This window comes from Cricetulus griseus, assembly GCF_003668045.3.
Source record: "Cricetulus griseus strain 17A/GY chromosome 1 unlocalized genomic scaffold, alternate assembly CriGri-PICRH-1.0 chr1_0, whole genome shotgun sequence".
NCBI classification, from domain to species: domain Eukaryota; kingdom Metazoa; phylum Chordata; class Mammalia; order Rodentia; family Cricetidae; genus Cricetulus; species Cricetulus griseus.
The window spans coordinates 269456769-269471286 of record NW_023276806.1 but is presented as its reverse complement, the minus strand read 5'-3'; the positions used below and the strand labels follow the sequence as shown (position 1 = coordinate 269471286).

General features: G+C 40.5%; 1 protein-coding gene across 3 annotated transcripts in view; it reads left to right on the top strand.

The window, feature by feature from the left end:
• The window catches only part of Rtkn2 (rhotekin 2), a 67874-nt gene extending 54210 nt beyond the window's left edge, over nucleotides 1–13664 (top strand). For all 3 annotated transcript variants that reach the window (XM_027395061.2, XM_027395060.1, XM_027395062.2), the window contains 3 exons: nucleotides 3163–3325; nucleotides 6932–7039; nucleotides 8332–13664. In XM_027395061.2, the coding sequence (XP_027250862.1) occupies nucleotides 3163–3325; nucleotides 6932–7039; nucleotides 8332–8864 (804 nt within the window). In that variant the 3' untranslated portion in view covers nucleotides 8865–13664. The remainder of the gene's footprint in view (nucleotides 1–3162; nucleotides 3326–6931; nucleotides 7040–8331) is intronic.
• The last annotated feature ends 854 nt before the right edge of the window (nucleotides 13665–14518 follow it).

Here is a 14518-nt window from a genome sequence, read left to right as displayed (position 1 = left end):
GCTATGCTAGCCATATGTGGTTTTAATTTTCCTAACTGTCCTTCTGGCCCTATACACTCAACCTATCTTGCACTTTGTTTTACCTGATATAAAGTACCAGTCCCTAGAAACTGAACATTTACCTCCTAAGGAGGCCAATCTGGATGCCAAGATTTTGGTGAAATTATGTTACATCCATGCCTATGTTTGGTAAACCTTCAATCATAACGCCATATATTTGTATTTTTTTAGCTTTGGTCTTTGATCATTTATAGAAGCTTGCCAAAATACTTGTCTTACGGTCTCTTCTGAATTTATTTTTAAATCTACTGAAACTGTTCTGTCATCTAGAACAGTAGGTTTTTCACAGTAACCATTAAGTCTTTTATGCTCTGTGGAGGAATTTCCCTGATGCTGACAGGGAACGATTGAACCAAATTTGACACTGGGGCCTTCGAGAGACCCTCTAAGGCATTTTGTGATGGCAAAGGGTCCTGTCTCGTCTGCATTCATTAATCCAGTGCCTGCCTTTGCCACATCTGCATACACCAGAAGACTGGGGCTTTCTGTTTGGATTATCTCTAGGAAAAAACTTTGTTCCTAGGGAATGCTTGCCTATAATCCCTTTTCAGATGACCTGGTTTACCACAGTTAAAACACCTAACCTTTTGATCTTTATTAAAATTTTTAGAAATCACTTCTCCTATCCAAGTATCATCATAAATGTGAGATCCAATAGTGACTATATTTTTGGATCCATTCATCTGTTGGTACTGATCTTGCCTTTAAATCCCTAATCACCCTTTTGCATTCTGAATTAGCATTTTCAAAAGCCAAGGATTTAATTAGTATTTGTCTAACTTCTGGATCTGATATTATTTTAATTACAGCTGAAGTCAAACTTTGTAAAAAAAAAAAATCAGTGAAGGCTTCTTTTGGTTCTTGTATATTTTTAGTGAATGACTCAGTCCTCTTTCCTGATTCTTCAACCTGTCCCAAGTATTCAAAGCTGTTATATGGCATAGAACCAAGATGTGATCATAAAATATAGACTGTCTCTGCATATCAGCATACTGGCCTTCACCGAGAAGCTGTTCTTGGGAAATTTCAACATCTCTAGCCTTACTTAGTTGTTCTATGACCCTAGATTCCCCTCTGCACTGTGTTTTTCATTGTAATTAAGGACCAGCATCCAATATTGCTGTAACTAAGTATTTCCAGTCTTGTGGAATAATTCTGTTCCAAGTGGCCCATGAATTTAACATCTGCTTCACAAAAGGTGAATGCATACCATATGAAATTACTGCTTCCTTAACTCTCCTGAAATCTAACATTTCTACGGGATCCCAGTTAACTTCTGAGTAGCCTTGGGGGTACCTATCATCTGGTGGTCGTTCTTGAATGGTAACTGGATAAATTAAGGTTGGATTTCTAATATCCTTGGGCTGCCCCTCTTCAGTTTCATAATGCAGAGTTCCTATCTGTGGCCCAAAGTCCTGCCTATCCTCTCCTGCCTAGCTATTGGCTGTTCAGCTTTTTATTAAACCAATCAGAAGGTGCCTTAGGCAGGTGAGGGAGGAGAGAGACACATCTTCGAACAGTTAATCAAATATCCCTCAACACGAGATAATTCACACAATTTACTACCTAGAGATAGGAACGTTCAAAGACCTTGTCACTTTAAAATCATTGTGTTGACCCTGTCTATGTCCCATTGCAATCTAGTAACCATCTGTACTTCCTGATCTCCCAGTGACCACAAGTCAGACCCATCCCAAGCCGCCAGTCCTTGTGTTTCGAATATTCTAAAGGTTCAAAGACACACGGCTGTTTTCTGCATGTTCCCAGGGGATTCTAGAAGAACTAAGTCCTCTAGAAATGAATTCCCCGTATAGTACAGATGGGGTTCAGCTGCCAGGATTCACCCTTTCTTCAGGGAATAAAGTTTTCCTTCCAACTCCATTACCTTCCCCGATACTCACATCCTGGTCATTTCGGGTGTGTGTAAGTGTGAGCTGTTATTTTCTCCCCATTCCTAATTGGTATTTGTAGCTACAGGCCAGAACATTCTGCTCGCATTGCAGAGAGCTTAACTGCCTCCCTCCAGATAGGACTGTATTCACAGGAGCCTCCAGGAGCTTTTGGTGCTTAAGTGAGACAACCAGAGTTGAGTCGTGTCCTTAAATATAAACTACAAACTGGACTCTGAAGAATGAAAATGAAAGAAAATAATAGGAAGTATCTATTTTTATATCAAATATGCCATTAAGAATAACTTCACCCATTTTCATTTTTTACATGTGTTTGTAAAAATATCTAAATTGCCTCAGCAGCTCCCATCATGTTTCTACTGGACAGTGCTACCCTCAGATAATGGAAAATGAATCTTTTGTCCCAGACTTCATCCCCCAGTAGTCTTCAGTCTAAAACTACACAGAGTTGCTGTTACTACTTGCCTGTATGGGACTTGGGCACTGGCCTCTGGGCCATCTTCTAACACCTTGAATGTCCTACCTGATACCACTAAGAAAAAGATTGAGATTTCCAACAGGAATGAGATCGTTGCCCTTGTGGTAGATTGTTATATTCAGCATTGAAAAAATAACTTGAGATTGGGATATCCGTAAACCTCATGGATCTTGAGCTGTGAGCATTACCAGTGAATGGCATGTATGAAATGAATTTTCATGCAGGAAACCTGTTGTGGTTTTATAAAAACTGTCACATGTTTACTACTTTAACCAATAGCACTGTAATATGTATGACTATTAGAATAAGGAAGAGAGAGACTTGTCTGTTTCAATTTTATGACTGCTGAAAATATAATTGATATATAATCCACATTAAAGCCATGGCACACTGCATTTGCTTTACAGTAATTTTTAGATGTATTTTTAAAGGCAGGAAGCTGAGATCCTAATGGAAGTTATGTTCGGAGAACATGTAATTTAGAATATATCATATACATATATGTGTGTAGCATACTCAAAACTTTTATTAAAAAATCTTCAATACACTCTAGATTCGAGTTTGAATACTGAAAATTCTTTAAATGACATATGTTAGATTTCAAAGCAACAGCTATAACACACAATTTGCATAAATGTGGTAGCTAAGCAATAAAATATTTGACCATTTCAGAACCATTCTCAGATGAACCAACAACTTCTTCTTAATTTTTAGGAAACCAGAATTCAGACCATGGACAAGGATGCAAAGAAAATGCATCATTTCTGTGTCACCAACACTGTTGCTGGGCGCACAGTGCCTCACATCTTTGCGGCTGACAGCCTAGAAGACCTTCAGGAGTGGATGGGTGCCATCAGGCAGCATCTCTTTGATCTTAGTAAGTAGATATTTGTGTTTTCTAGTAGTGTGTTCTCGAGGCTTGGGAGACTGGACACAGCGGTCCAAATATTAGAATAAAGAATTTGTACCAGGCTGTTTTCCCCTGAAGCCTTGGTCATGTACCACAGACCTTTTCCAGTTGATGAGAACCTAATATTCAAGAGTCTCAGTTCTAGTCACCTTCTACTAACTGCAGATGTCATGATACCTTCTTGTGCTTCATCCAGAGATGAGTTTAAGTCCCCTGAATGCTCTGCTCCATCAAAGTAGCACAGTCCAGCACTGTGCATAAAATTTGTCTTGGGTTTCACTCTCCATTCAAGGGAGCCTTGCTTACAGGTAGATTCTTGACCTTAGTGATAAACCAAGCAGCCTATGTGTTATCTGTGATTTTGTTTTGAAAGTGGAGACTGTTGGCTGTAGTTGTTGTTTTTTTTTTCTCTCTCTTCTCTTCTTTTCTTTCTTTTTTTTTCTCTTTTGGCTCTTTGGTGGCTTGCCACCCGGCTCCCAAATAAATCACACAGTCTTATTCTTTCGTATGAATGCCTGGCCTTAGCTTGGCTTGTTTCTAGCCAGTTCTCCTTAACTTAAATTATCCCTTCTACCTTTTGCCTCTGGGGTTTTATCTTTCTCTATTCTACATAGCTTTCTTTACTTCTTACTCGGTAGCTTGCTGTGTGGCTGGGTGGCTGACCCCTGGTGTCCTCTCTAATTCTCCTTTTCTCATTCCTAGAACTTCTCTTCCCAGATTTCTCCTCCTATTTATTCTGTGTGCCTGCCTGTCCTTGCTCCTGCCTTGCTTTTGGCTATTCAGCTCATTATTAGACCAACCAGGTGTTTTAGACAGGCAAAGTGACACAGCTTCACCGAGTTAAACAAAATGGAACATAAAAGAATGCAACACATGTTTGCATCATTAAACAAAATGTTCCATAGCATAAACAAATGTAACACATCTCCAGCCAATACTGCACAACAGTTGACAATAGCTGCTTCTGGCCCATTTAAGGCCCCTGTTAGAGTCAGCCAGTATTTCCTGTCTACAGAGTGCTACAGATTTGTGCCATAGAGTTGTTGGAAAGCAATGGAGTGATTTCTGAACCACTGTAAAGAGGTGGCATCTGCTGTCATCCGGCACTTCCCAATTCAGCAGGTGTCGGGGCGAAGGTTGGGAAGGAGACAATAACAGACAATGTGTGTGAATATGGCTGGGTACCCTATGGCCCTGTTTCCTTCTCATGAGGTTCCCATGAGGTAAGCTACTTGGCTCTACTCGAGAAAAGTGAGAGCCAGAGAGATCTGCAGTTGCAGCATTGAACTAGGGGAGCCCTTCAAGGTGTCTTCCTCAAGCATCATCCTGAGGCATGTGGTAAAGGCTTAAGTTCCCGTCCAGGTTTGCAGCTGTCCTGAGTTTCTTTAGCTTAAGTTTTAGTTTAAGACCACATGTACATGAGTGAATTCAGGAGAAGCTTATGTTCTGTTGTGTTGGTTTTCTGGGACTGGGTCTCATGGGGTGCTGGCTGGCCTCCAATCTGGGATCCTGCCTCAGCTTCCTGAGTGCTGCCATGGCAGGCATGCAGGGAGAGTGATGGTGATGAGCACTTGTAGCCCAGGCTAGCCTTGCATTTATAATCCTTCTTCCTCTGGGATTACAAACATATACTGCTAGGCCTGGTCAACAGCCTCCTTTCTTTTGCTGGTTGTAATTGGAATTTTGACCACTTTCCTAGACTCTCTGACTTGGAGAGCCTGACTTACAAAAAGCAAAGATGCTGTCTTAGATGATTTTGGCATCTTTGGCTCTCTTTGGGCATAGCAATAGAGAAGGGGAATTTGAAAGGCTAATCCAGAACATTCTAGTCTGGATGCCAGTGGGGCTAGTGGGAGGGCCCACTTCTAGGTAACTCCTCACATTGTCACTTTGATGCTGACACTTTTTTAACCAAGTAGTGCCAAGGTCCCCCTGACCCTCACAGGTGCCACAGCATACACGGGCTTACCTACATGGACGTTCTTACACACAGGTGTGTGCATGCACAGGTGTGTATACATGCATACACACACTCTAATAAGGTAGCCTTGCATTGTGGGAAGCAGATTATGTGAACCCAGTATACCCTACCTGATCTTGACCTTGTGTTAACTTGCCGGCTCTCATGTACTTTCTGTGTGTATAGACGTATTCACGGCAGAATGCTTCGGTTGTAAGATCACCTCTGACATCAGGAGTTTGTGCATGCGATGATACGGGGTTATGTTCCAATCTTCAGCATGGTTAGCATTCTGTTCCTAGAGCAGCTTCAAACCACTTCATCTCAAGCTCCCTGTGCAGAAATCACCACTTCACAGTGTGGTACGTCTAAGAACATGAAAGAGGAGTGCTGGCCCATTGAAAAGGACTCATTATTTTTTATCAAATACGATGTTTCCCCCACAGCCACAAATATGAAACAAATTGGCTTTTACATATTTATTTAAAAAGGAAGGGCTTGTGTAAGAGGTCAGCTCCAGCTTCCGGATTCAGACCCTGGGGAGGAACCTTTGCCGCTGTGTCCTGGGGGACCATTTCCTTTTGCTTTGCTGTGTGCTAATCAGCATCATAATAAAATGCCCTGAAAGGCTTTTGATGTGTCTTAACTAGTTATGGTAATAGATTCAAAATGTAGGCGTTTATCACCGTATGCCATGACAACAAAATGAATATGTAATTAAGTAAAACATGAAATGTCTTTAAAATCTTCAGCCATGGAAAACTACCATGTTGGACAGATTGAAAATACACATGGAGACTACTCAAAAAAGGAAAAGAAATAAGTCAACCTAGAAGGCTTCTGGTGTGTCGCCCCTACCTTTCTAGTGATGTGACATACAGGGCTGTGAGCCTTGTGACTTCTGCGATGTCATTGGATAGTCAGTCACGTGGTATGCGGGAATGCAAGTCAGCAGAAACCAGTCTTTTTAATCCATAGAGAAGTAAGTCAGAAAACCTTGAGGTGTAAATAGTGAAACAATGAAAATAAACATTGATGATGTCCACACTCTGAAGTTTTAACTTAATGGTTATGCTATTAAATAATTCTTATTTCTAAATTAAAAGCCTTCTTACTGAGGATATAATATGAGGACTTGAATTCTGTTATTTCTTCTTCCATCTGACAACTGAATTTCAATGGAGTTTTGTCTTTCAAATGCCTTGAATACTGGACGTTTTCATCTAAAAAGTTAGAGCAGAGGCTCTATATTTTCACAGTGAATATGAAATTCAATGTGATTGTTAAGGGTTTGTGTGGTAGTATACTAGTTAATGGCCTGGAGATCTTAGTATCTACCCAAAACTGGTTTTTTTTTGTTTGTTTGTTTGTTTGTTTTTTTAATGAATCACTCCTGAAGAGTCAGCTTTGTAAACTGTGGGTTGTTCCAGGTTTTTATACAAGTTCCTTGAAAGCTAGGCTTTACTGATGTGATACATTTTCAACACACACACACACACACACACACACACACACACACACACACACACACACAGTACTGATATTGGCAGAAAATGAAATACATAGCTTCACGTTTATATTTCAAACTAGCCTGCTCTTTCTTTCTCTCCTAGGCCAATGGAAGCATTGTTGTGAAGAACTTATGAAAATTGAGATTATGTCACCACGGAAACCACCTTTGTTCCTGACAAAGGAGGCGACCTCCGTGTACTACGATATGAGTAAGTGGGGCTTGTCCCTTCTGAGCTGCAGGGTGACAAAAACAGCATTGTCCACACCCCAGCCTCTTATTCTATTGACATTAAAATGCTAAAATTTTCAGGGCACAATCAAATTGAATAATAAAAAAGACTATGATTATAGACTGAGGAGCTCATGTTTAATAGATGAATTATACAAAATTAATGAGTGCGTATTTTTCATAGTTGAGATGCTCACGATCAAGCAGAAAACTCCAGGCTTAAAAGAATAATGTACTTAGCATGTGAGATTCAGAAAATGGAAAGGTACAGGCTCTAAGATATGATCATATGCACTCGCTGTTTTCTGGGTTTGTTTTGAGGTTTTTGCTTTTGTTTGTTTGTTTTTTGTATTACTGATAGGGAAATATTAATGAATGGAAGCATTCATCTCTGGTCAAAAATAACTAGTGAGAAGGTCTAGTACTTAAGAAAGTTGTCTTTCTTTAAGTTTTCTATTTCCCTTTCTCACATTTCGAAGGGTGTTTATTCCTGTGGGGCAGCCTCCAGGACGGTTCCTAAGAAGTTCATTCGGACAGTGGTGTCCATCTACTCCACTGCTAATACACTTGCAAGTGTGTGTGTGTGTGTGTGTGTGTGTGTGTGTGTGTGTGTGTGTGTATTTACAGTCTTAGGTTCCAAGTGATGACTTTAAAATATCAGAGATCCAATTAGTAGACATTTATCTCGGTGTCCTTATTTTTCCCAAGGCAAATTTTACCCAGCATCCTTATCATCAAAATAGTGTGAGGACTTCAGACTCCTGCCCTGGGGCATTTGTTTGATAGATTTTGTCAGTTTTTGCTTTGTCTCTCACCATTAGCAGAGACGTCAAGGGTCTATTTGGAAAAACTACTGACTCATCATCATCTCCATCCCTGTTTATATAGCAAACTTCCTAGTGGACGAAACAAGAGTTTACACCTAAGAAAAGTTACTGTATAATAAACAGTTAAGCTAAAGAGTTCAAGAAGTGCTCATGTGTCCATCTGTGTTCTGTATGTGTGAGCTTATGTATTTTTCATATCCTGTGTATGTTGTATATATGATAGCTAATGTACATCTACAGTACAGTACATGATAGCCTAGTTTTGGGTCCCTCTTGATACAGTTCTTTTTTACAAATAAATGTTCTCAATACTCATCATACTCCCAAGTTCTCGATGGTCATTATAGGTAGCATATTGGTTTGGAAAATAATAACTTATTTGGATAAAGTACATATGACTGTGATTTTTTTTCCCCCATGAAGTTTCTTCTTAAAATTGTTGCAGGCATCGATTCACCTGTGAAACTTGAAAGTTTAACTGAGATAATACAAAAGAAAATTGGAGAGACTAATGGGCAGGTCCTCATTAGTCAGGATGAAGCATCCATGCCACCCCCATGGGCCGCAGTCTTTGATGGCAATCATGAAATGGTCATCCAGAAGAAAGTGTTGTCCCCCACAGGCAAACCAGCCCCTGATGGGAAAAGGAAGAAGAGGCGAGCACCACTTCCTCCTACTGATCAGCCTCCCTTCAGTGTGAAGACACAAGGCGGCACAGATCAGTCCAAGGGTAGCGAGGCCCAGGCCAGTGTCTCCAGAGCCTCGCCTTCTGATTCCAGACTATCATCATCCATGCATCACTTCCAGAAACCGGTGGCTGCCCCTCGAAAACTTCTCTCTGCCAGGAAAAACAGTTCAGCTGATGATGAGCACACGGACACTAAAACCAGTTTTGAAGGCAAACCGGTGCCGGCTCCAAGGCAGAAATCCATCAGGGACATTCTGGACCCTCGATCATGGCTGCAAGCACAAGTATAGGCAGCCTGTCCTGTCTAAATCGAACTGTAAAAGCTCGGGTCGGGTCAGAGGCATTATACATGTAATGTTATATAATTGTATAGGTAAAGACCATAACAATTTCTATAAAGCCATTAATATGCTATTAGATATAGAAAAGCACCTTTTAATAGAGAATTGAATTTCTCTTTTACTTCTCATTTCTAGAATATAAATGATATCCCACACACACACACACACACACACACACACACACACACACACACACAGAGAGAGCAAAAGAGCAGTTTCTAGACAGTATCCTAATTGTTGGAAGGGTTAATTTATTCCTACATTAGAAGCAGGCAGTGAATAAGCAGTAGGCAGAAGAAAGCTCTGATGTTTCCTTTGGAGAGAGATCATCTAGTAAAGTAGAATGTGTTAAATACAAGCCATATTCTCATTGTGAGGGTTTTAATACTTAATGGAATGTTTCAAAGGTTTTATTCAAACCGCAAATTACAGAATCCACCCAAGAAAATCTCCCCCTTCAGCTTTCTGGAATTCTCATCTAACGGTTCGCTGGCTCCCCTCTATTGTTTAACTCGACGGTTTATAGGATTGACCTTTTAAATTCCTGGGATAAATTTTAGAATATTAAATTCTTTGTCTTTGACGGGAATTTGTAATCTGCTCTTCAGAGTCATTTCCTTGATGAGCCCTGAAATCCTGTTGACTTTGCTGCTCATCAGTGAGGTGCACGCTTATTAGTGAGAAAAAATGGATATGAACTGTCCCCCATTGCTCCGTTTGCTGTGTGATGCTAATCTCCATTGTGCCCTCTGGAGTTTGGGGAGGCAAGTAGCTGATTAATGTCTTGAAATTTATTTAGTACTTATTTTTAAAAGCAGATGACAGATTCAAAAATTATAAGAAAAGTTGACCATAGTAATTTTCAGGATTAATCCCTTTTCAAATTTTTAATTAGATTTCCTTTTTTTTTTGAGTAAGGGTTGATGTCTGTTATTGATATTATTCATTAAAAGTAATATTCAGTAATCACATTGGCATCATTTCCATAGGAGGTAATTTCCATAGCAACTAATCACAGTGACCTAAACAGGATTATGAATTGAATGGGGGATAAATAGCAAGAGGATGAATATCTTAAATGAACAAAAAGAAAAATCCACTTTTTATAATAACCCTCTTTGTAAACAAGAACAGCAGAACAGTTTTAAAATGTCATCAGAATTTCCAAGCCAAACTGCCCAGAAGGTGTCAAACTCAGCCCTGAGAGTCTAGGACCGCCCAAGCCCTAACTGCCATCATGCACCATCAGGCTTTAGAAAGTAAACTACAGACAGAGCAGGATCAGAACTCCATCAGTGTGCAATGAACGTTGGACCAACAAAAGACTAATGGAACCTTTCGTCATTGTTAACTAGCAGAGGGGGTTATTTTGTTGGTCTGTTTTGTCTTGTTTCTGTTTTTCATTTCGATACTGTACTGTAACTGCCAGGTAACTCCCAATAAGAAGTGGGGCCTAGGAACAGTGACACATTAAGTCTGTCTCTGGTGACAGTGACGCCAGAGCAGACATAGCCCTTAGTGAATGTAGAACTCTGGGTAGAGACTCCCACACCCATGGATACCTGAAGAGTAGATGGTGTGGGGTTTTTTGTTTTGTTTTGTTTTCTTTAACTGGAAAGTTCTCAAAAGTTTTGGTGGTGATTGACATTTCAATAAATCAAAGTCAAAGTTATCTTATTGTTCAAACTGCCTTTTTCAAGCCCTCACTGCTAACTTCAACAATGTCTATGAACTGTTGCTACCACTTCTTCTCTGTTGGTTTGTTTTTGTTCCAAGATGCTGCTGGCAAAATTGCTTCTGATCACTGGCCCCCAAGTGCCTCCATCCCCACCCCTGTGCCCTTTATTATCACTTGATTCCCTTTATTACAAGTCAGGACTTAAATACACACATCACCGTCACCTTCCGATTTCTTGTACAAGTTGCGACCAGAAGAGTTTAGGTTGCTCCGGAGAGGGAGAGACATTCCTGGAGACATTCTGGAGGAGTCGTGTTCTCAGAGGGGAGCTTTGAACCAGGTCTGAAATGAGACTCCTTTCCAGAGTCCTGTGGGTGAAGCCCTCTGCGGCCCCCACTTGTTTCCGGAAGTCCAGCCCCATGTCACTCTGCTCCTCAGGTGCTAGTTTCCCTCCACCCCACCCAGATAACAGAGAAGTAAGGACAGGGTCGCTCTTTCCTTTCTTCCTCCTGTCTCGTAGCTCTTCCCACCTTCCCTCTCCCTCTTTTGCTCTTTCCTCCACCACCTGAACATATCTGAAGATGCTGACTTAAGAACTGCCGAGGAAGTTTTCAGAAGTACTTTCTCATTTACTGAGCTAGGACAGAGATGGAGGGGTGTGCCAGGTGATGTGAAAGGTGCCACAGCTTTGTGTGAGCTGGTCCTCGTGTGTCCTTCCAAAGTTCTCTTCTTTGCTCTCAGATCTTGATAAAATTATAACTGGAGAAACTTAATAGAGAAAATAGATATTTTAAATTGTGGTACTTCTGATGATGGGGAGATAAAATCTTGGGCAATTGAATCTACATCTCAAGGTCTAGAGTATAAATTACAACAGCATTTGCAGTGGTATCATTTTTCAATTGCTGCAAAAAAATGGTCATTTTATTTTAATATCTTTCAAAGAGGAAGAATGCTTTTTTAAAATGTAAATGCACTCTTCTCAAGCAAAAAACCTATCAAAAATACCAAGCAAGGCAGCGTTTGCTGACTTTACATCTTAACTGTGTGTAACCCTCCATGCACAACTCCTTTCTAACAGATATGGCTGCGTGTGGGAAACTCTGCCCATTCCTTATCGAGACCTGTCTCTGCCATTTAGGATAAACTATCTCTCACTTGGTACTGTTTATTAAAAATGGATAGCTGTCTTGGCTTAGAGACAACCTGTATAAGGTAGGTAGCCAACAATATCAAGTCTTTCTTTTAGGTGCCTCAGCTACCTACTGTGAATTCACTCCAAAATCAAGTTATAGGGGCCTTTGGTGTAGTTTATGTTAAATGGCAGTCAAAGGCAGTCATCTGTGCAACCAAGGCAGAGACAGCTCTGTTAGCGACACAGCAGATGCTGGGAGCAATCAGGGAGGGGAGGAAGAGGCTTTGGCTTCTGCCATGAAATGCATCTCTTGGTCAGAACTTCCCAGCATTCATTGGTATGTTCAAGACTGGGTGGGTGGACAACAGTAAAGATGTAATTTTTGCATTCTGGCAGTTGTCCTCTCTTTCCTATTATGTTTCAAAGCATTTCTATTTTAAAATCGTGTGTGTGTGTGTGTGTGTGTGTGTGTGTGTGTGTGTGTGTGTGTGTGTGTGTGTGTATCAGAAGAGGTCATCAGACATTCTGGAACTGGATCACAGGTGAGACTCCCAGTGTGGGTGCCAAAGAACCAAACCTTGGTCCTCTGCGAGAGCAGCAAGTGAGCCATCTGTCCAGCTTGAAATACATGTCAGCTACTTTATTGCTAATAATAGTTCCATAAAAACTGTTGTGCAACATTGTTTCCGTAGCTAACCCTGGGGAAAATACCACTGTTGAGTTTCTTAAAGGACTTTTTGTTTGTTTATAAGAACTTGTTTGTTGGTATATTCATTTGTTTATCTGTAAAGGCTCATGTGCCACTGCCCACATATGGAGTCAGTTGACAACCTGTGGTAGACAGCTCTCTCCTTCCACTAAGTGGGTCCTTGGGTCCTTGAGTTTAGTGGCAAACACCTTTATCCACCGAGCCATCTAGCCAGCCCCACCCTTGAGTTTTTAAAAGGCAGGATTTCAATGTACATTTGAAAGTACATTGTATTATTTCCTAACATGTTTATATAATTAGCAGTGCTTGTTTAATTATATGTGGATCAAATGTCTGGATTAGATAGTATTAATTGCATCAAACTTTTTTAAGATCAAAAAGTATTTGAAGGAAATCTAAGTCACATGATTAAAACTTGTATAATAATTGATGAATGTGATTCATGAAGATGTTTTCTGGCATGTTCTCTGAGGTTCTCCCTCTGGGCTGAGCTAATAGAGGTGGATGGACAGTTAACTTCTGAGGGAAGGCCACCCTCAGCTATTAAGAAACTCATCACCAGGCACCCTGAGGTCCTTAATGGTTAAGTATTTGCATGGAATCCCTAGCGAAGTATGTACTCCAAAAAGTCTTTTTAGGTAGTCCTGTTTTTAATTTACCAAGTGGGATTTTCCGAGGTCTGTAAGTCACTAGCCATGGTAAACTCCTTCTTTTAATTGTCTTCCCTCCTACATAATGTATTGTCTTGGAGCACTTCAGGTGGAGAGGAGGAGAGGAGGGCAAGCCTGCCTGGAGTCTCTCATCTCACTACTTTATTTCTAAGTGTGTTGTAGGATCAGAAGTGTTCTGCATTTCTTTCTAAAAAAACATTTCCATTTTTTCTTGGGGGGAGGGGCTAACCAATCAATGGGCATGGATAAAAACAAAAGTCCTTAAGATTGAGCAAATCAAAAATAAATAAATAAATAAACTTTTATAGAAATGTCTGACAGCATTTTTCCTTCTGTGAGTATAGGAAAGGGGGTTTAATTTTGTCATGTCTGCAATTAAACAAGACCTTGAAGAAAATTAGGTTTGCAATGGGTAGCAATTTGCTTTGGGGAAGCATGGCCATCTCTTACCTGGACTATTAAAGGAGGGGGTCAATTGAAAATGAGTCTGTCTGCATAATTATACCGTGTCACAAACGTGTGCCAAGACACCAAATAAATCCTGTTAAAAGTGAAAGAGTTGTGTCTTATATCCAAATATCTATGGGAAAGAAAACAAATAGGACTGGGGAGGTGGCTCAGCAGGCATGAGGTCCTGAATTCAGCCCTCGGTTCACATTTATGCTTGACAGAGCCATGTGTGCCTGTAATCCCAATATTTGGGATCAGAGAAAAGGGATCCCGAGAGCTCACTGGCCTAAACTCTAAGCTTCTGGTCCACTAGAGACCCTGACTCAAGGCAATAAGGCAAGGAAGCAGTAGAGGAAGACACTTGACATCCTGTTCTGGTCTCATAATGAGCAAATATAGGTGTGATGGGTGTATGTAACACACACACACACACACACACACACACACACACACACACACACGTTTGTGTGTTTGTGAATGGATATGTTTTTATAGAGTTTAATTATCTGAATAAATGCAGGGTTTAGCTTAGCCTAGGATGTTTACCCTTTTCATTGAAAAAAGAAAAAGTATTGAGAATGACCAGTCTAGACTCAATGCAAAACCAGTGGATTGTATATGTGGGATATAGATCTATAGGCTAAGAATTGTAGAACTAGACAGTTTCTCTTTGTGACTGATCTCCTATCCTTAAGTCACTATCTTTTTAAACTATGTGTGTGTTTATGTGTCTACATGGCTTTGTGCACATACATGAATGGATACCCATGAAAACCAGAAGAGGGTGTGGGCTCTCCTGGGACTGAAGTCCCAGGTGGTTATAAGCTGAACTGTGTGGTTGTCGGAAGCTGAACTCAGATTCTCTGTAACAGCAGTACATGGCTCTTAACTCCCCAAGTTCTCATCTTCAACAGTATGTTCTCAGAAACTAGGAAAAGATACTTTATACTTTCAATATGA